Here is a 26116-nt window from a genome sequence, read left to right as displayed (position 1 = left end):
TTATTTCATAGCATTATTTAGCTCTTTATATACATTTTAGCCTTTATTAAGAGCCGCTGCAGAGGGTCCAAAGAGGAGCCGTAGGTTGCAGACCCCTGGTCTAGAGAAAATGGTAGTTCTGCAGTTGAGCAGCTAGATGGTGACATTTATCCAAATGGAAAGAATGGACCACTGAGGACTTAAAAAAAAAATAAATTAATAAAGAAGTCACCCAGAAACGCGTTTTTACGGAAGAGGATTAGGGCCACTGAAAAAAAAAAAAAAAAAAAATTTAACTGATTTTTAAATTTTATTTCAGTTTAACATGGGAAAAAAGTCGGAATTCTGACTTTTTTCTCAGAATTCTGACTTTTTTCTCAGAATTCTGAGATTAATCTCAGAATTCTGACTAAATTCTGACAATAAAAAAGTCACAAATTCTGAGATTAAAGTCAGAATTTTGAGAAAAAAGTCAGAATTCTGAAAAAAATGGCAGAATTCTGAGATTAAAGTTCTGAGATTAATCTCAGAATTCTGACTAAATTCTGACAATAAAAAAGTCACAAATTCTGAGATTAAAGTCAGAATTTTGAGAAAAAAGTCAGAATTCTGAAAAAAATGGCAGAATTCTGAGATTAAAGTTCTGAGATTAATCTCAGAATTCTGACTAAATTCTGACAATAAAAAAGTCACAAATTCTGAGATTAAAGTCAGAGTTCTGAGAAAAAAGTCAGAATTAAAAAAAAAATGGTGGAATTCTGAGATTAAAGTCAGAATTCTGAGAAAAGTCAGAATTTTGAGAAAAAAGTCAGAATTCTGAAAAAAATGGCAGAATTCTGAGATTAAAGTTCTGAGATTAATCTCAGAATTCTGACAATAAAAAAAGTCACAAATTCTGAGATGAAAGTCAGAATTTTGAGAAAAAACTCAGAATAAAAAAAAAATGGCAGAATTCTGAGATTAAAGTCAGAATTCTGAGAAAAACGTCAGAATTCTGACTTTTTTCCCATACTAAACAGAAATGAAATTTAAAAATCAGTTAACTTTTTTTTTTTTTTCCACTGGCCCTAATCCTCTTCCATACGTTTTAGGCTACGATGGAAGGTAAAATGTCAAACTTCCTGTTCACTCATCAGCAGTTCTCCTCTCTCTATAAACCTCTGAGCAATCTAACAATGTTCTGCGGTGAGTCTGGACACTGTACTTGCAAGTTAAATATTTAGTTTGTTAAACAAACATTTAGCCACAAAATAAATATTTAGTTTGTAAAATAAAATATTTAATTTGTTAAATAAATATTTTGTTTTTTAAATACTGCTCTCTTACATTTGTACTTTCCTTCCACAGTGAAGCACGGCTTCGTCTGCCCTGAGATCCAACCATCAGCTGTTGCTTTCTGTTCCTTTTTGCCGCACAGAACTAGAGAAGAAAACCTTTAGCTACGCAGATACTTGTGCGTGGAATATTTTACAAAGAAACTGGAAGTTAACTGAGTTTTTACCTTTAAATACTTTTAAGTTAAAAGCAAAAGATTTTGAAGCAGCCTCAATGATCTGTAATTGTTTTACTTGATATGTTTTTATGTACCTGTCATGTAATTTAATGTATCTCTGTTTATTATCTAACTTTACTGCCTCTTTGTCAGGACTCCATTAGAAAAGAGGTTTTTAATCTCAATGGAAGTTTTTTTCTGATGTCAAAGTTTTACACTTACTGTAAAGGTTCTTATTCTTATTTTTTTCTTCCTTAGTTTTATATTTCTACCCTTATTTCTGTTGCACGCTTGCATATGGCTGCTGAAATAGCAAACTCTCCCACTGCAGGATGCTTCGTACGTTACCCCCACTAGGTGGACAGGTAGAGGAACGACTGCTGTTTTCATTTTGTTGTCAGACAAGTTTTCAACGTCACTCTCAGCGTTTATATATTTCTAAGGAACTAAAGCAACATGGCTGTTTGACAGATCATTTGACACAGCAAGCAGCTCTGACCTGGAAAAAAGGCTTCTCCTGTCTGAACGTTTATGCAAGACTTGTACGAGGAATATCTGTAAATCAGCTTCAGAAGGTAAGGCTCCAGTTTTAACACTGAATGCAGGAGGAATATGTTGCTTTGTTAATTTAATGACTAAAAAAGCCTCATAAATAGTAAAATAAAATAAAGTAAAATGCTTTTTATTCTTAATCTGAATCTTTCTCCATGCAAAGCTGCCTTTGCAGCCTTTTTTAGAATCACATGAGTAAAAATCTTCGTCTCCATGAATGAATAAACTAGAATTTCACAGTATGTGTTACTTGTTGCTCATTGCAAAGGAGTGAAGGCATGATTGGCAGCTTTGTTTTAGCCTATTGTTTCTTAAATGTAACAATGAACACAGCATCATTCACTAAATAAAATCACAGTTAATTAAATAACTTTCTCAGATTCTAAAGTTAGGTCTCGCTCTGGAATATTATACATGGAAAGAAACAAATGAACTCTGAGTGTTTTTTACTGAATATTTAGTTGCTGGAAACCGGCGAAAGGTACAGAAGAGGATTTGGGCCACTGGAAAAAAAAAAAGTTAACTGATTTTTTAATTTTATTACAGTTTAGTAAGGTAAAAAAGTCAGAATTCTGACTTTAATCTCAGAATTCTGATTTTTTTCTCAGAATTCTGACAGCTAACAAACATGTTAGCATCAAGCCATAGCCATGTCTGTTATAGAGACTAACTCTCTTGTTTTAATGACCTTCTGCTCCTCCATTAATGAGGCGACCCCTCGGGCACGTAAAAAGTTGCCTAATTCCATCATTTTCCACCAAAGTGTCCCTGGCCACCTCAAACAGCTCACATCTCTGTCAGTGAAGCTGAGAGCTCCCACATTTCTTCCTTCATGGTGCCCATCTACATTAAGATCCACAATTCTGAGATTAAAGTCAGAATTCTGAGAAAAAAGTCAGAATTCTGAGAAAAAAGTCAGAATTCTGAGATTAAAGTCAGAATTCTGAGATAAAAGTCAGAATTCTGAGATTCAAGTCAGAATTCTGTGATAAAAGTCAGAATTCTGAGATAAAAGTCAGAATTCTGAGATTAAAGTCAGAATTCTGAGATTAAAGTCAGAATTCTGAGATTAAAGTCAGAACTCTGAGAAAAAAGTCAGAATTCTGAGATTAAAGTCAGAATTCTGAGAAAAAAGTCAGAATTCTGAGAAAAAAGTCAGAATTCTGAGAAAAAAGTCAGAATTCTGAGATTAAAGTCAGAATTCTGAGATTAAAGTCAGAATTCTGAGAAAAAAGTCAGAACTCTGAGATAAAAGTCAGAATTCTGAGATTAAAGTCAGAATTCTGTGATAAAAGTCAGAATTCTGAGATTCAAGTCAGAATTCTGTGATAAAAGTCAGAATTCTGAGATAAAAGTCAGAATTCTGAGATTAAAGTCAGAATTCTGAGATTAAAGTCAGAATTCTGAGATTAAAGTCAGAACTCTGAGAAAAAAGTCAGAATTCTGAGATTAAAGTCAGAATTCTGAGAAAAAAGTCAGAATTCTGAGAAAAAAGTCAGAATTCTGAGAAAAAAGTCAGAATTCTGAGATTAAAGTCAGAATTCTGAGATTAAAGTCAGAATTCTGAGAAAAAAGTCAGAACTCTGAGATAAAAGTCAGAATTCTGAGAAAAAATTCAGAATTCTGAGATTCAAGTCAGAATTCTGAGAAAAAAGTCAGAACTCTGAGAAAAAAGTCAGAATTCTGAGATTAAAGTCAGAATTCTGAGATTAAAGTCAGAATTCTGAGATTAAAGTCAGAACTCTGAGATAAAAGTCAGAATTCTGAGATTCAAGTCAGAATTCTGTGATAAAAGTCAGAATTCTGAGATAAAAGTCAGAATTCTGAGATTAAAGTCAGAATTCTGAGATTAAAGTCAGAATTCTGAGATTAAAGTCAGAACTCTGAGAAAAAAGTCAGAATTCTGAGATTAAAGTCAGAATTCTGAGAAAAAAGTCAGAATTCTGAGAAAAAAGTCAGAATTCTGAGAAAAAAGTCAGAATTCTGAGATTAAAGTCAGAATTCTGAGATTAAAGTCAGAATTCTGAGAAAAAAGTCAGAACTCTGAGATAAAAGTCAGAATTCTGAGATTAAAGTCAGAATTCTGTGATAAAAGTCAGAATTCTGAGATTCAAGTCAGAATTCTGTGATAAAAGTCAGAATTCTGAGATAAAAGTCAGAATTCTGAGATTAAAGTCAGAATTCTGAGATTAAAGTCAGAATTCTGAGATTAAAGTCAGAACTCTGAGAAAAAAGTCAGAATTCTGAGATTAAAGTCAGAATTCTGAGAAAAAAGTCAGAATTCTGAGAAAAAAGTCAGAATTCTGAGAAAAAAGTCAGAATTCTGAGATTAAAGTCAGAATTCTGAGATTAAAGTCAGAATTCTGAGAAAAAAGTCAGAACTCTGAGATAAAAGTCAGAATTCTGAGAAAAAATTCAGAATTCTGAGATTCAAGTCAGAATTCTGAGAAAAAAGTCAGAACTCTGAGAAAAAAGTCAGAATTCTGAGATTAAAGTCAGAATTCTGAGATTAAAGTCAGAATTCTGAGAAAAAAGTCAGAACTCTGAGATAAAAGTCAGAATTCTGAGAAAAAAGTCAGAATTCTGAGATTAAAGTCAGAATTCTGAGAAAAAATTCAGAATTCTGAGATTCAAGTCAGAATTCTGAGAAAAAAGTCAGAACTCTGAGAAAAAAGTCAGAACTCTGAGATAAAAGTCAGAATTCTGAGAAAAAAGTCAGAATTCTGAGATTAAAGTCAGAATTCTGAGATTAAAGTCAGAACTCTGAGATTCAAGTCAGAATTCTGTGATAAAAGTCAGAATTCTGAGATAAAAGTCAGAATTCTCAGATTAAAGTCAGATTTCTGAGATTAAAGTCAGATTTCTGAGAAAAAAGTCAGATTTATGAGATTAAAGTCAGATTTATGAGAAAAAAGTCAGAATTCTGAGAAAAAAGTCAGAATTCTGAGATTAAAGTCAGAATTCTGACTTTTTTCCAATACTAAATTGAAATAAAATGTTAGAATCAGTAAACTTTTTTTTTTTTTTTAGTGGCCCTAATCCTCTTCTGTAGAAAAGGAAAATCGGTTGGAAGAATTTTATCAGTACTGAAGCTCGTCTTTCTGAGCTTTGGATTTAGGGTGATGTTTGGTTTCTCTCTCAAAACCTCAGCTTTTTGCTGCTGATCCTGGAAGACAGAGATGCACATTTCTCCAGACAAAAAGCTCACTCTAACTTCAAACACTTCTGCTTAATGTTTTCTTTACTATATCATGCCGTTCTTTGTATAACAGTGCCGTATAGACAGCGTTTAACTGTAAAGAATTTCTCAATATGAAGACAGACCGATACAGAAGAATCACCCTGCATACGCCTTTCATCAACTACAACAACTCAACCGAAAAACAAACAAACTATGACTTAGTGCAAGATTTTATTTCCCTTTGGGATTAATAAAGAATTTTATATCTTACAGAAAACTCCTAAAACGTCTGAAATATATTTCAATTATTTGAAGCGACAGTGGAGAGGAAAAACTCCCCAGGCTCATCATGGATCGGTTGAGATGAGACAGGGAACGCAGTAAGATGGTGGAGGAGGGGCTAGAGGTGGGTTGAAACGGGGTCATCTGAATCGAAGTCCGACATAGCGCGATCGCTGCCTGCGCTTTGGGTGGCAGAGATGTGGAGTGGAGACCTTTTAAGATTAACTATGGATGTTGATTGGACTTTCGTGGAGGTGTGGTTCAAAGCTGGTTAGCTGATGTCAGAGGCGGGATTACCAGAGAAAACAGTAAAGTAAAAGAGGAAATAACCGGTTACATTTCTAATTTATTAGAAACGCCATCTTCAGGCACAAACAAGACCCAGTAAAATATTTTGGGCTTCTGGTGATTAGGAATTAGTCCAGAGGAGAACTAAGCTGGTGAAGATTATCAGTCATACAGGTCAGAGTCATTCCAAAAAAGTTAAAAAACAATCCACTGGACTTTGTTTCCAAGTTTGAAGATGTTTCGTTTCCCATCCAGGAAGCTTTTTCAATTCAAAATGTCAGAATTATCGTTGAGTTCGAGGCTTTATAGAGTGGACCAAAAACAAAGCCATGTTTTGGCTTAGAAAACATGCAAAATGAACCGGACAAAATGATCCACCCCAAGAAGCCAAACAACCCCCATTCCAAAGGGGCGGACCCGTTCGCTGCCTTATGTCGGACTTCAATTCATGGACGTGATTTTATTTTCATTTACCCCATTTACACTACCCTTGAAAAAACCGATCCATGCCGAGACCGGTCCGAGACCATTGAAGGAGGAAATCAAGCAGTTGGTGGCGGTAATGCACCAAAAGTTGTTTGCCAACCGCCATAAAACACAAGAAGAAGAAGACAGAGGAGGGGAATCAAGCAAATAAAAATGGCGGCACCCGTCACATTCAGAAAGTTATGCTTGATTATTATTGCTGTACTTCGGTGTTATTATTTAAAATGCCATTATTTTATGTGTTGCGTGGAGAAGATTTGGATTGTTGTTTATAGTTGTTGTTCTTCTGTTTTGCGTTGGTTGCCAAGCAACTTCCGGAGGGGCAATACCGCCAACTACTGGAATGGAGTGTGAATCGCGATGTGCAGCCAGTCGGAGATGACGCGTTCTGCTCATACGCTCTTGTTATCAGAGAACCGAGTCAGGGAAAAACCGAGCCGAGCCCACCTCTGGAACTGGTCTGCAGTTAGCTCGGTTCGGTTGTGTCTAGCTCGGTTCAGTTCAGTTTGCTTTCCATTTACACACCATAAGTTATCTCAGTTACTGAGCTCGGACCGGTCTTTCAAGGGTAGTGTAAATGGGGCTATTGTCTGGGCAACCCAAATGTTTTACATCATGTGTCAACGTTCGGCTAATCATGTAGCGTAACGTCACTGGCATGAAGCAGGACCCCAGCAGATCTGGTACCTACAGCGGGTCCACCAGGTTATAGAAACCAGTACCCTGCTGGCACACCCCGGCAGTCTTACAAGCCATAAAGGTGCAGCGACTGTTGATTATACCGTGGTTCAGAAAGAGGACAAAATGGACAGCACTGAACTAGTTTGATTTAACAGGAAACACTGAGTAAATCCAGGGATGAGAAAAGTCTCAGGAGGATGTTTGAGAAGGCGGATGACTTGATTTAATGCCTTAAGGAGGAAAGTCTCAGTAGGATACCCCTACGTTCTCACCAAGGAAGAAGATGTGTGCTGAAACGCACCTTCAATCTGGAATTTTCTGAGTTGACATGCATAGAAAAGTATGTTTGGTCTGGTTCCAGAATGTCTGACATAAGTTCAGGAAATAATGGACAGGAGCTTCGGTAGAATCAAGGAATAAAAATAGGCAAGGGCGTAGGTTTGATTTCAACTTTGGTAGGGACACTATTCTTCAGTTTCATTGGTCCTTTGCAAAAATATGCATGCTCTTTTTTATGCTTAATGTGAGCTTCAGGGCTCATTTTGTTTAAAGAGAACAGCAGCATTTCTTGCTACATTAATACAAATCTTATCAGCACTACATGCACTAGATGCTGTTTATCAATATTTAAAGCATCACTGGCTCTGATGAATTAGAATTAGGACTTTTTCCACTTTGAAAAGGATTGCATTTAAATTTACCTGCGACTAAGACAGTGTCTGTTTAACCAAATATAGTCTATAATATGTGGATTTATCCTGTGTTTTCTTCTGAAGATAGAGAATTGTGCAGAGAGAAACAGAGTTAAAACCCACTCTTATTATTTTTTAATCTAATATGCTCTCTCTGGATCATGCAAAATAATACATTCAAGGGACGGAAAATAAATGTATTGTATTTACATGAGCACTGAAACAATAAGAGGAACTGACACTGAGCATTTAAAATATTAATATTAGAAGTTGAACATCTGGGCTGTAGTTACTCTGTGTAGCTAATTTCATGTATTTTATCTATGGCTGAAACAATTAATCATATTAACAAATTATTTAAATAATTGTGAACTAATTTAGTAATTGATTAATCGTAAACTGGAGTATAGGGCCACTAAAATGTGCCTTTAGCCGACAGAGCGACCCACTTAGAGCAGGAATTATACCAAGACTGTAAAAAAATATGTAAACATTTTGCATTTAAGAAGTAAAAAAAAAAAAGTTTTTGTCTGTCAATATTCTCCATCCAGAACTCCTCCAAAGGAAACGTTTAAACGTTTCTGTTTCACCTGGTTTCATTTCATAAAAGATCTTCTTTAAGGAGCCTTTGGCTATCTGATTAAAAGATAAAATAAAAGAAATCCTAACGTTGTTAACTTACATTTCTCAAGTTCCACAAATCAAAAAACTCTCTCCTGCTTCTTTACAGAACTCCAATCAGAAGCTTTCGCCTGTTTTAGCGTACATAATATTTTTTTTTGAATTTGGACTAGTTTCGTAGCCCAATATTAATTTATTTTAGCGTCTTTTTTTTCACGCTCCAAGCACCCGCGCGCGCACATACAGACTAGAAAACACGCAATCAGAAAGCGAGAAGGCGGAACTTAAGGCAGAATAATCAGAGTTAAACCGCGCAGCACAGTTGATGCGCTGCTATGTGAAAGGGACAGGAAAGAGCAGGCTGCTGTATAGTAAATTATAAACATGTTGTTTACATCCAATTATTGGTAGGGACAAATGGGTCCGTCCAACATTTTGGTAGGGACATGTCCCTATGGTCCCTATGCAAACCTACGCCCATGAAAATAGGCACAGTGGGCTGACACTTGAAAAACTCGAAATCTAGATAAGTCTTTTTTTCTTTAAATACGTGCATTTGTTCTTGGATTGAGGAGCAAAAAGAGATATTTTGCTAATGGAACAAGACAATTTACATTTAAAATAAGAAAACACAATTGCATTGTCTTATTTCAAGTGCATATTATCTAACTATCTTATTTTAAGAGTAAAAACACTAATTCCATTGGCAGATCATCTCATTTACATACCCAAATTAAGAGCAAATACACTTAATTAAAGAAATGTTTATTGTTATTAGATAATTTTTCAGTGTAGATTGAAGATGCCAGAGCTGCTTCACTGCAAAAAAAATTTTAATTATTAAAATAAGTGATTTTTTTCTTGAATTAAGCATGTAGGTGAGACACTTGCCAATGGAACAAGACAATTTACATAAAAAAAAAAAAAAGAGGGTTAGTACACTTAATTTAAGACTTTTTTCCTATTTCTATTTTTGGGAGTTTGGGAAATGAAAGTTGTTGAATAAAAATAAATCTACTCTTCTTGACTATAACTTCTTCCTTTGTTTCTTCTAATTGGTAAGTTTATCTCTGTTTATTTTTACAGTGAGAGAAGACTTCTTTAACTTCCAACATGGGAGCAAGTGAAAGCACGACATTTGGACCTTGCTATTACAAAATGAGCACAGAGGTGGACAAGTACGTCTACAAGTACATTTTACCCATCATCTGCATCCTGGGCTTAGTGGGGAATTGTCTAGTAACCTTCACCCTGGCTGTTGGAAAGAAAAAGATGAGTAGAAGTGATTTCCTCCTGCTCAATCTCGCCATCACCAACCTGCTGTTTGTTGTGGTTCTGCTTTTCCTATCCTTCCACCAGCAAGTCGAATGGCTGAAGGGGGGAGTGGCCTGCAAGCTGTTGAAGGGCTCCTACAGCATCAACCAATACTGTGGAATGCTGCTGCTCGCCTGGATCAGCCTTGAACACGGCATGGTAGTCGTAAACAATAATCTAAAGACGCCATCAAAATCGTTAAAATTTAGCTTTACCGGCTGCGCCTTCATCTGGGTCTTTTCTATACTGGTTTCTGTCCCCGCCTTCCTCTTCTATACCTCCTATGACTCAAAGCCTAAAATCATCTGGAAAGACAAAACAAAAGACAAACAGACCTCAAGCCCTTCTGATTTCATCTGTGGGTTAAATTTTGAGGGGAGTAACTCACCCAATTTGACACAGTTGGCCATTCCCAGCGTCCAAATGGCTGTTGGCTTTTTCCTGCCTTTGTTAGTCATTATTTCAAGCTACACCTTAATCATCCACCATCTGCAGAAAGAAAAGCTTTCCCAAACTGTGAAAAATGGGCTAAAAAATAAAGCAACTAAGAGGGCGATTTATGTCATGGTCTTGTTTGTGGTCTGCCACATGCCCTACAATCTCATTCTGCTGTATGACACCATCACCATGTCCGACGAGAGAGAGTGTAAAGCAGCAGACGGTTTGCAGACGGCCTTGTCCGTTGCTCAGGCCGTGACTTGCCTGCAGTGCTGCCTGAACCCAGTGGTGTACAATTTTATGGGGGAAAACTTCAGGAAAAAGTTCCAGAAATGTTGCTCAGCCAAAGGGAAAAGCAAATATGACTCAGCAAAAAGGTCCAGTCGGACTCCAGGTACAGAACAGTTTTCAATGAAAACAATTAAAGAGTCAAAAGAATTCTTAGACACCTAATATCTCTGATCAAAGCCTTTGTTGGGGTTCTACGGGTCCTGGAAATCCTTGAAAATGCTTGAATTTTGACGGTTTGTTTTCAAGGTTTGAAAAGCTCTTATTTTTTTAATGAAATGCTTGAAAATGCTTGAAATTGTAACTACCAAAAATAATACCTATCTAACTGAATCGTGTGTTTATTAAATGGTGAAATAAAATGTTGGAGAGCCCGAAAATGAAACCTGCTCGCTTATGTGTGACTGCGATCTGCCAGTCTATTTCCATGTGTGACTCCGCCCCCATGAAACCACTACTGCACCATGCCGGGAGGTTGTCGTTTCAATGAATGTTGGCTGGAAGATGAAAAATACAAATTATGGATTAAACGGGAACAAACCCCACGAGTCGCCTCTTGTAAAGTCTGCAAAAAAGATGTGCAGCTTTTCACAACGGGCGAGTCTGCACTGTCGAGTCGCATGAAGGGTAAGTCATAGACTTTTAAGTAAGCCAACTGAAGTAGCCTAGTACACGTTAACCTTAGCGCCTATTTGTTTACGCTAGTAACTGCTAGCTAGGAATTCACAGGCTAAGTTACTGAGTGACTGAAAGTACGGTGCGATAATGTAATGTTAGTATTGCAGTGTTTCCCGCAGCACTATCTTGGCGAGGCGGCCGCCACGCTAAACTCACGCTACCGCCTCGCCAACGTTCCAAAAAAACAAACAAACAAAAAAACGAAGTTTTAATTCATTGCCAGGCTCAGACCTTAAAGGTACACTATGCAACCGGTGTTGATTTTCCAGCGAGGCTTCCCCCAGAGGGCGAAATTAAAAGTGCACTGTCGTAAATATGTACAGCTGTTCTCCTGGTTTCTCCGTCAAGCCAGGCACGGTTGTTTTGAGCTTAGCAGACAGGCGAACGCAACGAATGACTAACACAGTGAAAGTATGAACATGCACACACAGAGAGAGAGAGAGAGAGAAACCATTCCAATGTTACTTACAATCGCATCAGCAGAAACGCGAGGTCCGCGTCAGCCTTGCAGCCTTCTTTTTATTTTAGCTCTCGCCATTCGGAAAAAGCTTGCCCGATGTTCACCCGTGTACGACTCCTCTCTCTGTCCGGAGCCCTTTTCCTCTTTCCTGCCTGCTCCGACATGGGCTTTCGCTGTTTTCACGCTGGTTCCGCCATGATAACTGCACAAAGATCGCCACTGCGCTAGCAACGAGCATGCTTTTAACTGGGGGCGTGTAGCAGTTCTCGCTGTAAAGCAAGACCGACTCTCGCGAGACTTCTGAGCCTGTTGGTGCGGGTCAGTGCTCCTGCAATTGCAAGTGCGGTATTTCCCCCACAGACCACCAGGGCGGCCGAGAATACCTTTGTTTAACCTGAAATTACTCATTTAATCATCCAAAACGTTATGGAACACATTAATTAAATGAAAAATGTTGCATAGTGTGCCTTTAAAACAGCATTGATAACTCTACGGCTGATAATACTGAATTGCGACACCCTCTGGTTGGTTATATTACTACGCCATGGCAGAGGAGTCATCAGTGCAAAACTGGTTCCGGCCGACAACTGGTGGTGGTGTAAGGTGCTGGAAAAATTTTTGAAATGGATCTTGAAAGTGCTTGAAAAGTGCTTGATTTTGACTTTGGAGAAGGTGTACGAACCCTGCTTTGTCTAGGTTTAGGTTTACAGGGACTGTTTGGTTTTTTTTTCTTCCATTTTTGTCTTTATTTTACTACTAAATCTGTGTGATGTAAAGCTATAAACAATAACTGAAATAAAATGATTCTTACTTTATGGCAGCTTTGAGTTTGTCTTTCATACTGCAGGGTCCAGCAGGAATAGGATCAGCTCCTCATTTTGATGAATTTCTTAGAGACTTAGACTTTGTTGTCCTTTTGTATACAAAAAGACATTTTGTTCAGTACAGCTCTTAAGATATTTCAATTTTTTAAAGTGCAGCAGTGATAAAATGTAAACATAAGACTAGTATGATATATACAGTTTTCAACATTCAGCGCTTTTTTTTTTTTAAAACTCAATTTGATACAGGTGTTACAGCACCTGACGGCCTTTTTACATGTTTGTTGCTTTAGGGCTGAAACACTGACATCGCAATAAGCAGTACTACAGCGCTAGAGCAAACAGAAACAATCCACAGGCTATTAAACCTGTTTAGTCAGTGGGAACAGCATCAGTGACGCGTGTCTAACTGGGTCAAACGACTCGGAAAGCGACCTGAGTTATAATAACCAGAGCCGTTGTTCTGTCAGTTCAACATACGCCGTCAGAGTGGCATACATGTAGCACAAATTTAAAGAAAAATCAGGTCATATTCAGAATATTCAGAGTTTACCGTAAGTTTTGTATCTAACCTGCCCTTGTTAATTTTCCATTAGCTTTTTGCTGACTATTTAGTTTATTATATACTCTAACAGTAATACAGGACAAAGTTGTTAGAATAATTGTATATAAATGTATCTGTGTAGTGTTATCATGCATAAAGCTGTGTGCTATGTGCATGTTTTCACAGCCACCTTTTCTGAAGTATACTGTGATTTGTGAACTTGCTTTTTGGGAGGTTGTGGTTGATTTATGAGCAGCACTCAACCTGCTGAACTTTGGTGAACAGCTTCAACAGCTTAAACACTAATGCGCTACAGTACATGCACTAGGCTTAGTGACGTACTTCCGATTCAAGGCATTACTGCTCGGTCGTTTCCGGTGTAGGTACCAGATTGACTCGGGCTGCCAGATTGACTCGGGGGCCTGCGCCTTTTGAGATGCGTCAGAGCGTCCGCCATCTTAAATGTGGCAAATCTGCAGTTTCTCAGTCACTTAAACAGTATCAGAGGGACTTTAATCTCTGAATATACTTTGTATTCGTAGTATTTTTGTTTTTGTAATATTACAAGTTTATTTTTTGTATCCCTTTAGCTTCATTCTCCTGAATTTATTCTCGTTACAAATGCAGACCGCGGGCTCAATGTAGTTTGTTTGAGTGGCGTTGCCATAATGTCACGTCATCGAGAGGCGCAAGGCCCATAGCGAATTCGGTGACATCATCGGAAGGCGCAGGGACCATGGAGAATTTCTTCGTAAAATTGTCCGTTTACAAACCGCAATCCCGCTTTCGAATAAAACCTACACCCCGCTATAATTACTTTAGTAAGCTGTCCAGACCAATCAAAATGTTTTGCGCAATTGTGCAAACGTTAAAACAATTATGTATTGTGACGTCATCAAAAGGCGCAGGCCCCCGAGTCAATCTGGCAGCCCAAGTCAATCTGGTACCTACAGCGGTCCGCGTATTTACATTGCGCTAGCTTGCAGATTTGGCAATATTGTTTGGTGTCATTATGAAAAGGAAAGTGTTAAAAACAAGAAAAAAGTATTCAGAGCACTGCTGTGTTCCTCTCTGCACAGCGTCGTCAAAATTTAACGGCGTGTTAAGTTTTCATGGCTTTCCGACACAGCCCCAACAGAGAAAACAGTGGCTAGTTAGCATTCGCCAGGATAATTTCGACATCACCTCTCACTCAAAGGTCTGTAGCAGACACTTTACCAACGATCAGCTCATCGAACCAGCCATAAAACTCAAAACAGTATCTTAAAAATAACACAATTTACCAAATTAACAATGCCCCATATAAAACGTTGGGTAGGATGTCACATTACGATATTGTAAAACAATATTAGGAACAGATAAATAAAGTGGCGTTACGGGTTAGTTAATAAAAAGTTGGTAGCTACCGCTGAACTTCTACAGCGGAAGCTAACAGTTAGCATTTCGCGTTAGTTAGTCAATAGTTGTTTAGTTGTGTATATATGACGCAGCATATAACTTGTGCTGCGTCATATATACGTCATATATACCTTGATGTTTTAGGTGCTTAGACCTGACAAACGCGTGTTCCTTTTCCACTAAATTCAGGACAGGTACTTCTACTTCTAAATACGGAACAATTTAGTTTTTCAAGGGACTGTTGGCAACCCTAGACATATTATTCTTTTTATCTTATCTGTTTTCCAGTTTCCTTAGAGTGGAAAGTGTGGTTAAAGCCCTTGTTTCTGCACTAAGACTCTGCTAATAAAGCTGATTCTGACAAACTTGAGGTGGACTGCAGAGTTTAGACGACCTCTCAACAAAGAGAAGGTGGGAAACCCCCTGCAGCTGTTTGAATTATTAACTCTCATTGATGTTTCTCTAATAACTCCCTGCTGGCCGGCTGTGTTTAAAGCCTGGAGGCATTTCAAAAAAATCGGCCCCACAGAGGAGATCAATTAATAATGAGTCCGGATGCTGAAGAGCAGGCAGAGGGAAGCGTCTGTGTAACGTGGAGCTGAAGGAGAATTAAAGGATTTTAACCTAATTTTTAGACAGAAGAGTAAATCTGTACCTGAAAAAAAAACAAAAAAAAAAAAACAGTCTAAAAGAAAAAGCACTTTTCAATTAGAGTGAATGAAGCCATTTAGTTTTAGTTATAAAGCTTAAAAAAATCTATAGTAACAGCAAGTAAGAATATGTGAAGTTACAGTATAATGTTTACTGTATTATTACTCCACCTCAGAAAAAAATATTTGCCTTCTACTGTCAACATTTTTCCCATAATACGTTTATGACAACAGGAAGCCTGAGAGGATTCTTATTTTCTCGATGATCCTGCACTGCAAAAACTATATAGAAACAAGAAAAAATCTCTCAAATAAATTGTATTTATCCTTAATTTGAGCAGGTGAATAAGATCATTTGCCAGTGGAATGAGTGTTTTCACTATTAAAATACGATAATAATTTATATAAATGATCTTAATTGGCATGTGTCTGATGCAAAATTTCATTTTTATGCAGATGATACAGTTATTTACTGCTGTGTACCTTCTCTTAAAAAAGCCATTGCACACTTACAGAATGCTTTTAATGTGGTCCAAAATACTTTGCTACAGTTGAAACTAAATGTATGCTTTTCACAGACCCTAGGAACTGGCCTCTGAATGTTCCTTCAGTGGTTACTCTTGATGGTCATGAAATACAGATTGTTTCAACTTATAAGTATCTTGGTATTGTCATTTATCTATCACCTATCATTTAAGCTCATGTTCACTGTCTAGTGAGAAAGTTGAGACTAAAATTGGGTTTTTACTTTCGAAATAAGCTGTGCTTTTCTTTTAATGTAAAAAAACGGTTGGTGGCATCCACTTTTTTAACTGTGCTGGACTATGGTGATATATTATATATGCATTCATCTGCTCGATGCCTGCAGATGATTGACGCAGCCTATCACGCATAGTTGAGATTTGTTACTAATTGTAAAGCTCGCACCCATCACTGTGAGCTGTATTCTCGTGTACTGTAGGGTGGTCTGCCTTGGCTACACGAAGGCTTTGTCATTGGTATATATTTATATATAAGGCTATTCTTGGTGCGCTTCCATCTTATTTATGTTCACTTCTTATGATAAAAAGTACAGGTCATTACTCTCTCCGTTCTCAGGCTGTTGTCTTGTTTTCTGTCCCACGTGTCAGTACTGAGCTGGGTAAAAAGGCCTTTGCTTACTCTGCTCCCTTTACATGGAATTTGCTGCAAAATAACATGAAACTTAGTAAATTGGTTCCTTTGAATACTTTTAAGCTGAGAATGAGATGTTTTGAGTTGGACTCCCTCACATGTCAATGTTTTAAGTGAAATTTTATTTTAAGTGCATATTTGGCTTTTATGTGTGTGTCTTTGTACGTATGTAATGATGTGATGTAATTTTGATGCATATCTTGGCCAGGTCTCCCTTGCAAAAGAGATTTTTAATCTCAATGGGTATTACCTGGTTAAATAAAGGATAAATAAAATAAAAAAAAAAATTAGATAATATGCACTTTAAATTAGACAACGCAATTCTTTTTTCTTATTTTAGATGTAAATTGTCTTGTTCCGTAGGCAAAGTGTATCACTCACCTCCTCAGTTCAAGAAAATTTCCTTTTTTTGTAGACTGAAACATAGCAGCTGCTCAATGGAACAGTGGGTAGCAGTGTTACCTTGCAGCAATAAGGTTCTGGGTTCGATTCTTGGCCCAGGTTCTTTCTGCTTGGAGTTAGCATGTTCTTCCTGAGCATGTGTGGGTTCTCTCTGGGTACTCTGGCTTCCTCCTACAGTTGAAAAACTTGACTGTTAGGTTAATTGTCTCTGTTTTGCCCTGTGATGGACTGACAACCTGTCCAGGGTGGACCCTTCTTCTTGCCCATAGATGGCTGCACCCCTCATGACCCCAGCAGGGGTAAGTGTTGTGAAGAATTGATGGATGGATCCATTTGTTCCTCTCAGTAGTGACACTTGTTCATCTTGGAGTACGAGATGTATTCCGGTTCTGCCTGTTTTTTTTTGTTGCTCTGTGACCTCTGTGAATCAACCAATCTCTCGTTGTTCTCAGGTCTGGCAAACACTCGTTGTTTTGTATTTTTCACACCTAGTCTACCTTTCAGATAGCCCTGCCTGTTTTAGAAGCTTTTCTGCTTCTCTTACAGTCAAGTATCTTAATGAATTATCAGTTCATTATCTGGTTTTCACAAAAAATACATTCTTTTCAACAAAGCACAATACCCACCGAGTAAAAACTGGTTGAAAGGACAACATGATCTGCATCCACACGACGTATACATTTGGTTGAAAAGTGAAAGGTAAAAAGCTGTAATTTTCAGCCCAATTTTCAACAACTATTTCTGGACTAAATCAAGACTATGATGGACCAACCAGATTTAGACTGAATGTCAAGGCTCAGAACAGAGGACCCAGTATTCAAGGCAAAATGACGGATTGGCAGAGGGCAGTTTGGACGTCTAAGGCAGGAACCTGTGAAGGAGGGAAACACAGGTTAGTGACCACTTTAACATAGAAGAGGTTGATTAAGAATGTGTGAGTCACTAACCTGGTCTTAAAGTTCAGTCAATTCCCAGAGGAAGAGGCGGATTCAAGCCGAACGGCTGTCAACATGAGGCGGCGAACGCTGCCTGTGGAGTTCCAGAAGCTGAAGCCTTGAAGACTACTGTCATGATTTTATCAAGAGCTCTGACCCACATGCAGAACACCAATACAGAGACCAGGGGAAAGTTTAACAGGTTTATTGCGAAGATTGTGATGAATCCAGTGTAGCTCTGAACACTGCTCAACCGAAACTGGAAAGTGAGGGGAAGACACTGCGGTTAGTTCAGGCTCAGTGGGAAATTTGATTCTCGAACTTGAAGAGAAGAAATAGATTGCAGACTCACGTTTCCAGATAATGGTTGACTCTTTGACTCCAGTCGGTGTGGGGGTATTCCAGTGTTTGTCTCCTTCGATGGAGGGCGGACAGGGTTTACCCAGAATGCGGTTGTTTGTAGTTGAACGGAGAAGCTGACTGCCACTTAGATTTCCTGCGGTACTTTAATGGGTTGTTGTGGAGATGAATCCCCTGCTCAGAGAGAAGCCCCAAATGATCCTTGGGGAAATTGGTTGATCAGAACCACAACCTTGTATCCTCAGCTCAGCTTGATTCTCAGAAGATCCTTCCAGGGGAGAGAAGGTCCAAAACATCCAGTAGCAGGATGACTTCCTGCCGAGAGGCAAAGACAAAAAACAGCGAGGTTAAAACTCAGGTTGACAAAAATTCAGTTTGGCTCAGTAAATCTCAGCTTGGCTAGAGTACCCAAAACTGGCAAACACTCTGGCGTCGAGGTAGTTGTCATGATGGGGTTTCACAGAGAGTAAGCCCAAGATGCAGAACACACACGGAGACACTGGAAAAAGTCCAAAGAGTTTATTAAGGGCACAAGCATGTAAATACAGTTCAGGCGGGAGGCAGATTCACTGGGGTCTGTGCTGGAAGAGGGAGATGGCTGAATTTGAGCTTCCAGCTCACAGCAGTGAACAACAGGGAAAAACACGAGGGAACCTTCAGGCTGAGCTTCCAGCTCAACGTAAGGAACAACAGGGGATCTCCACATGGGAACCTCTAGGGAAACTCCTCATTGAAGTCGTTAGGTTCAAACCATGTAGAAATCTTCGGGGTGGCTCACCAGGGCAGATTAGCTTGTTAACTCTCCTAGAGCTGCAGGCCAGAGACAGGTTGCCAGAGAGACAGTTCATCCAGAGCTTCACGAGGAGACAGGTGGTTAAGCTCATCCAGAGCTTTCACGAGGAGACTGGGGTTAAACTCATCCAGAGCTTTCACGAAGAGACAGGAGGTTAAGCTCATCCAGAGCTTTCACGAAGAGACAGGATTCCTGTGAGGCAGAGACAAGGAAGAATTAGATTCTGATTTCACACTAGAGATAACAAAGAATCTTCTGTAACAGAGGCTCAGGAAGCTAACCAACTAAGATCAACACTGCGGCGTAGAATCCAGGTCTGAAGGTAGCTTAAATACTGTGGTCCTCCTGATTACTAGATCAGCCACAGGTGTGTGAGAGGCTCAGCTTCAGGAGGACCCACGGTGCACTCTGCTGGAGGCAGAGGGTAATCTCCAGAACCTGACAGTGACTCCAGCCCTAAGAGAAAGAGAAAAAAGAGAGCAGAAGAGGATCCTCGGCGCCCTCTGGTGGGCCGGCTGCAGGACACAGTCTCAGGTGGCCTGCTGTGGGGCCGACGGCGGAGGCGTAGTTGCTGCTCAGGATGTCGACCGTTGAGATGAAGGTGGGGCAGCGTCTTAGGGGGACCACCGCTGGGCCGGAGACACGGATGAAGTTCAGGAGACCGGTCTACCATCCGGCAACGGAGCAGAGTCTTAGGTGGCCGGCAGTGGGGTTGAAGGCGACGCTGATACTCTGGGGGTATGCCATGGGGTCGACGGTGAAGATGATGCTCCGAGGGTCTGCCGCGGGACCGGAGGCGAAGCTGACGCTCAGGGGGTCCGCCACGGGGCCGGAGGTGAAGCTGACGCTCAGGAGGTCTGCCGCGAGGCCGAAGGTGAAGCTGACGCTCTGGAGGTCTGCCGCGGGGCCGGAGGCAAAGCAGCTTCTCAGGAGGATGACGCTCAAGCTTCAGCAGGTACCCCCACGGGGCACCCCGTCCCCTCCTCGGCCGCTCAGGCTCTGTAGCGACCGCCGACTGCGGTTCTGGGGGAGGCTCTGGGGAGACCGTCGACTGCGGCTCTGAAGGAGGCTCTGAAGAGGCCGCCGACTGCGGCTCTAAAGGTGGCTCTGGGGAGAACGTCGAATGCGGCTCTGGAGGAGGCTCTGGGGAGGCCGCCGACTGCGGCTCAGGAGGAGGCTCTGAGGAAGCCGCCGGCTGTGGCTCTGGAGGAGGCTCTGAGGAAGCCACCGGCTGTGGCTCAGGAGGAGGCTCTGTGGAAGCCGCCAGCTGTGGCTCTGGAGGAGGCTCTGAGGAAACCGCCGACTGCGGCTTTGGAGCAGGGGAGCCCGCCGATTGCGGCTCCCGGTCAGGAACAGGGGAGCCCGCCGATAGCAGCTCCACCACAGGAACATGCGGAACCACCGAATGTGGTTCAGTCTCTGGTGCAGGCGATACCACCGACTGTGGTTCAGCCTCAGGAACTGGGGAGGCCACCGACCGTGATTCCACCTCTGGAAACGGAGGGACCACCCAAGGAGGCTTGAGTTCAGTCTTTGAGGAGGCGTAAGGCATCAGTAGAGAGCTCTTGGCGATCTGTGGCCTCTGCTGAGGGGCTCCTGGAGGCATTCCTTCACCAACACTAAAGTCTGAAGCCTCTCTAACTATTAGTTCAGGAGTCTCAAGAGGGCACAGGGCTAACTCAGGGGTCTCTGGACGGCACAAAGCTAACTCAGGGGTCTCTAGACGGCTCAGAGCTGATTTAAAGTGACGCCTCCTTTTACGCCGAGAGGTCTTTGGAGCTAAGCTAACGGATCTACTGATAGAATCTGGTGACAAATTGACTGGTTGAAAAAATAGAGTTCCTGAATGGTTAATAGGATCTGGGGCTAGCAAATCAGGCATAGGATCAGGTTCAACACTAACGGGATTATTTATTGGTTCAGGAGCTGAATATGGTGGCTCGAAGGGGGAGATATCCTCTCTATCTCCATAAAAATAATCCCAGAGATCAGACTCATTGATGTGAGGAGCTAAATAATCAGATGAGGGAACAGGTCTTGAAACGTGAGAACTGAAATTATCCTGGTACGGAGAGGAACTGAAACCGGTATGTGATGCTGGGTCTAATCTTGTTGCTAATTCAATGAGTTCCTCAAGATTAGCCGGCTCGACATAAAATGAGAGCTCGGTTCTGACAGAATCATTAAGGGCTAAGAGAAAAGCGGATTTAAGTGCGGACTCGTTCCAACCAGAAACGGCTGCTCTAACCAGGAACTCGGATGAAAACTCGGCAACGGACCTATTACTCTGTTTCATATTCAAAAGCTCACCAGAAACTGAACACATTGTGATCCTACAAAAGGCTTTCTCAAACTCCTGGATGAAACTCTGATATGTACAATTCCTTCTATCTTTTAACGAAAAACTTGACTCCGCCCATTCAAGGGCTTCACCAGACAAAAATGAAACCACAAAAGCAATCTTATCCAGATCAGTAGGAAAACTAGAAGCATGAAAACCAAAAAATAACTGACACTGAAATATAAATTCCTTGAGCTTACGTGGGTTGCCAAAGATGGTGACGAAAACGACGGAGTGAGTTCAGACCAGAAATGAAGGGTATCATCTTGACTAGGAGATGACGTCACCACCGGGGAACCAGGAAGAGGAAGTGGATTCGGGGCAGGACGAGCCGCTGACGTGGCGTTATCTTTGTAGAAGTGGCTAGCGAATGTTTGATTTAACAGTAACTCATGGAGGGTTTGTGTGTGATCCAGAGTCTGAGTGTCCTGTTTCTCAGTCCAACGGCGGAGGTGTTCTGCTGGGCTTTGTGTTTGGCCGCAGTGTTCTGTCATGATGGGGTTTCACAGAGAGTAAGCCCAAGATGCAGAACACACACGGAGACACTGGGAAAAAGTCCAAAGAGTTTATTAAGGGCACAAGCATGTAAATACAGTTCAGGCGGGAGGCAGATTCACTGGGGTCTGTGCTGGGAGAGGGAGATGGCTGAATTTGAGCTTCCAGCTCACAGCAGTGAACAACAGGGAAAAACACGAGGGAACATTCAGGCTGAGCTTCCAGCTCAACGTAAGGAACAACAGGGGATCTCCACATGGGAACCTCTAGGGAAACTCCTCATTGAAGTCGTTAGGTTCAAACCATGTAGAAATCTTCGGGGTGGCTCACCAGGGCAGATTAGCTTGTTAACTCTCCTAGAGCTGCAGGCCAGAGACAGGTTGCCAGAGAGACAGTTCCTCCAGAGATTCACGAGGAGACAGGTGGTTAAGCTCATCCAGAGCTTTCACGAGGAGACAGGATTCCTGTGAGGCAGAGACAAGGAAGAATTAGATTCTGATATCACACTAGAGATAACAAAGAATCTTCTGTAACAGAGGCTCAGGAAGCTAACCAACTAAGATCAACACTGCGGCGTAGAATCCAGGTCTGAAGGTAGCTTAAATACTGTGGTCCTCCTGATTACTAGATCAGCCACAGGTGTGTGAGAGGCTCAGCTTCAGGAGGACCCACGGCGCACTCAGCTGGAGGCAGAGGGTAATCTCCAGAACCTGACAGTGACTCCAGCCCTAAGAGAAAGAGACAAAAGAGAGCAGAAGAGGATCCTCGGCGCCCTCTGGTGGGCAAGCCTGAGGATCCCAACAGTAGTGGCAGTCAGCAGCTTAAGAGAACCCTCAGGTGTGTAAGGGAGCGAACCAGAACCAGGCGCCTCCTGGTGGAGGAAGGGAGACAAACACAAACCACACAGACAGGAATCCTAACAACTACAGAACTGTCAGAAGATCAGGCAGGACAATCCAGAGGGCAAAGCTAGAGCCAGTGTCGAAGAGATTCAAAGAAGTCCAGTCCAGAAGATCAGAGACTCAAAGGGAAATCCAGGACGGTCTCGGGAATCAGTTCTAGGGTCGGTCAACAGGCAGAATCAGTAAGGAGTCCTAAGACGGGTAAGGCAAACAGATCAGGATGGGAGAGGCAGACTCAGAGGTCCAAAGGCAGAACTGGTCAGGATTAGACAGTCAGAAAATACTACAACTCGCTAGAAGACCCTCACCAAGGCCTCAAATCACCTGGCACTCATGTCTGGATGAAACAGGCAGGTTAAATAGAGGCAGGAGCAGGTGGATCAGATGAACTTTTACATTGTGACAGGGCGGAGCTCGACGGGTGAATGGAATAAACAATCAGGCCAGTCATCAGCGCAAAGATCATGACACTAAAACCAAATGTCTGTTTATAGCTGGGTATACACTGTATGATTTTTTGCCCTTTTCAGGCCGATTCTCCATTCCTGTGAGAATTTTTCAATTGGGCCAACTTTCAGCCTGATCGTGCATCGTGTAGTGCTGGGGGTAACGAGGGTCGATCAGCCACTCCATCCACCTCCCGATCAGGAATCGTAAGGTCGGGAATAAATCAAAGGTGTGAAATTCAGTCGGTCATTGTAAGGTGGTCGTGGGCAAATTACTCAGTGCGCAAACAAGGATTCTTCTCCTTCTTCCTTCTCCTCTAAGACGAAAACACAGAAGCATGACGCAGAGTTCTTTCTGTAAAATTGTCAGACCGTTGTAGCCACGTTTGCTCAGCCATGTCTTTGTCCAAATATGTGGTCCCCTTTTCTTTTTAGGGCTTTCAGCACAAAACTGCACCAATAGCCAAGGCAGCGCTTTTCACTCTAGTGAGCTTCATATCCCTCTTCCACTGGTTTGGCTTCCGGATAGATGAGTCGGAGTACTGCCATCTCACTGCGGAGCTGAGTCCCATGTGGCTTTAAGACGTACAGTTTGAGCAGTGTGAGAACTATCACAGTGTGAGAACTATCATCGTGAGTTATGAACTCACACTGTACGATGAAACCCTGCAATTTCATCGTACAGTGTGAGCTGTAGCTGCGTGCAACGATTGAAAAAAATCATACAGTGTATGCTCAGCTTAAGGTACAATTTGTGCGTCCTTCGAAATTCCCTGAGCCCAAACACAAACCACTGCATCTCATCAAACATTTGACAAATGTGAAAGTGAAATCACAGAGCTGTTCTCATTGTTACCAAAGATCAGGACATTTTTTTGATTGTCACACCTTGCATACCTGGCAGACAGCCCAGCAAGTTTTGCTCTGATCCACTTCATCGCAAGACACGGATGATTGCAAGGCGTTTCCAGGACATGACTTATTGCTGAGGTGATTCATTAGGCGTGTCGAAGCACAGCAGTCAATCAGATATTCTGGTAAACATGCTGTAAGGAAGGAAACGCAGCACTGAGTTTTATTTTCTACATCAATATTACACCACAGAGTTATTTCTGGGCTCAGCTTTCATTGAGACTTACTGGATGTTCTCTCTTTCATTTTAACATGAAAACTGACTCACAGCTATTTTCCGGTTAACTGTTTCTTTCCTAGACCGAGCTACCAGTGGAGCTAGTTTACCGTTAGCTTTTCTTTTTCTTTTTTTTTTAAACTTTGTTTACTGAACATTTTGAACATGAGACAGACATTGTTGGGACAAATTCAAAGTGTCAATACAATCTCAATGTCACAGTTCTGTCAACCCCCAATCCACCCTGACCGCCCACCCCACCCACAGGCCAAAAGATAAATAAATAAACAAATAAACAAATGAATAAAAAAATGTATAAATAAATAAACAAATATAAAGAGAAAAACAGATGAAAAAGGGAAGATATGAATGTAAATGTAGATAGATATGTAGAGATCATGTTAGACATTCAAGTATCTTCAGGGTCAAGAAGATCTCTCCTTAAACCCCTAGTCAGCCTTGATAGAAGACACTTGCTTGCTTTAAGCAATCTACAGTCATCGAGAGAGAAGTGTGATTCAAACAGAGGTGTAAAAAGTATTAATGTTTATTACTCCAATACAGCGGTCCCAACCACCGGGCGGTGGACCGTTACCGGTCCTTCGGTCATGATGTTTTATTTTTAAAATATAAAAATTGTGCTATTCTCTCCCAATTACATCAGTCGGTGCATATGTGCCTTTTGACACAGGTTAATTCAGGCCAAGACGCATCGTATCTATAACATCCTATCTTTGTGAAGCAGGATTTTCTGCGGTTAGAGCGACCAAAACAAAGCTACGGAGCAGACTGGAGATCAGGGGCACACTTTGTGAGTCATTGTCTCCAATTAGGCTTAGATGGGACCCGCTCAGGGCTCCAACTAATTCAACATAACGGTGAGTTTATTTTTATGCTGTTTGTATTTGTTTTTAAGTCAGTCGTATCATTTTATTTGATCGTATTTACCCCCCACACTTTAAAGGCCGGTCCGTTAAAATGTTGTCTGCAGAGATGGCAAAAGTACTCACTTTCCGTACTTGAGTAAAAGTACAGGTACTTGTGTTAAAAAATACTCTGGTAAAAGTGGAAGTACTGATTAAACTTCTTTACTCAAGTAAAAGTAACAAAGTACAGGCTTGTAAATTTACTTAAAGTATAAAAGTAAAAGTAGAAACCACTTTTTTCATGCCGTTGCCTACATTTTAAATGGATGTCTGCCAATAGGACTAGATCGCCGTTGTGTTCATTTTCAATCATCTCGTCGTCCATGCTACTATGCTAACGCCACCGCCACCAAGCTGCAATGATTTTCCGCCAATGAATACCGCCGAATCTGTCGATTCATCTTGTAGTGGTGCGTCAAATGCAACGTCGATTCCCATCCAATTAGATTGAATTTGGTATTGATGACGTGAAAAATAATAACGGTAACTCCATTGAAATGATTCAAAACTAAAGTAACGAGCCAATTTTTTAAAATGTAAGGAGTAGAAAGTACAGATATTTGTGTAAAAATTTAAAGGAGTAGAAGTAAAAAGTCACCATAAAAATAAGTAGTAAAGTAAAGTAAAAATATCAGAAAAATCTACTTGAGTACAGTAACGAAGTATTTGTACTTCGTTACTTCCCATCTCTGGTTGTCTGACATATAACCGTGTCATGAAGGGTGGACAGAGGGACCCAGTATTCAAGGAGAGACAGCCAGTAGGAAAGTTAAAAAAGTTGATTAAATAAAACAAACTAAAGTGGAGCTGTGGCTTGCAGGAACTGCAGGATGGGGAGCGGGGCACCGCCCAATCTCAGACACTCTGGTTTAGCGGTTCAGTCCATACCCCTTGAGAGGGGTGCAATCCAGCCGATGGGCCGACAGCTGACGCGGCTCGCGTCACCCAGAGCGTCCCCAGTGCTGCAGCTCCGGAGGAGTTGCAGGAAGCCGATCCTGATCAGGGATTTAGATCAGGCAGGAACAGAACAGGTAGCAGGATCCAGGCTTCCAGGCTATAGCAGAGCTCCAGGACAGGTTCAGAGTGTGACAGATTTCTGAAGCATTACCAGGTGGTCACACACAGGAGCAGACAGGATCAGGTGCAGATGAGCAGGCTTAGTGGAAGAGGGTAGCCGAGACAGGACGTGGAACCAGAACTTGATGCAGGACTTTAAACTGGTCTCCTCCCTGGAGCCAGGCTTACTGAGATAAAACTGAACCTCCCCACATATGGAGCCAAAAATCCAGAGGACTCAGTGGGGGAGGAACAGTGGACGATCAGGAGACGAGACAAACACAAAAACCCTCTTTCCACTGGCTGCTAGGAT

The 26116-nt window shown here is 41.2% G+C and overlaps 1 protein-coding gene across 1 annotated transcript; it reads left to right on the top strand.

Moving 5' to 3' along the window:
- The first annotated feature begins 1941 nt into the window (after positions 1 to 1941).
- LOC119784103 (C-C chemokine receptor type 6-like) lies at positions 1942 to 10588 on the top strand. Its single transcript, XM_038285987.1, has 2 exons — positions 1942 to 2046; positions 9341 to 10588. The coding sequence occupies exon 2, from the start codon at positions 9368 to 9370 to the stop codon at positions 10457 to 10459; it is 1092 nt and encodes a 363-aa protein (XP_038141915.1). The 5' UTR covers positions 1942 to 2046; positions 9341 to 9367; the 3' UTR covers positions 10460 to 10588.
- The last annotated feature ends 15528 nt before the right edge of the window (positions 10589 to 26116 follow it).

The sequence above is a fragment of the Cyprinodon tularosa genome, unplaced genomic scaffold, assembly GCF_016077235.1.
Source record: "Cyprinodon tularosa strain WSP-4 unplaced genomic scaffold, ASM1607723v1 ctg1059, whole genome shotgun sequence".
Classification (NCBI taxonomy): Eukaryota; Metazoa; Chordata; class Actinopteri; order Cyprinodontiformes; family Cyprinodontidae; genus Cyprinodon; species Cyprinodon tularosa.
The sequence above is the reverse complement of the archived record's forward strand: the minus strand, read 5'-3'. Positions and strand labels throughout refer to the sequence as shown.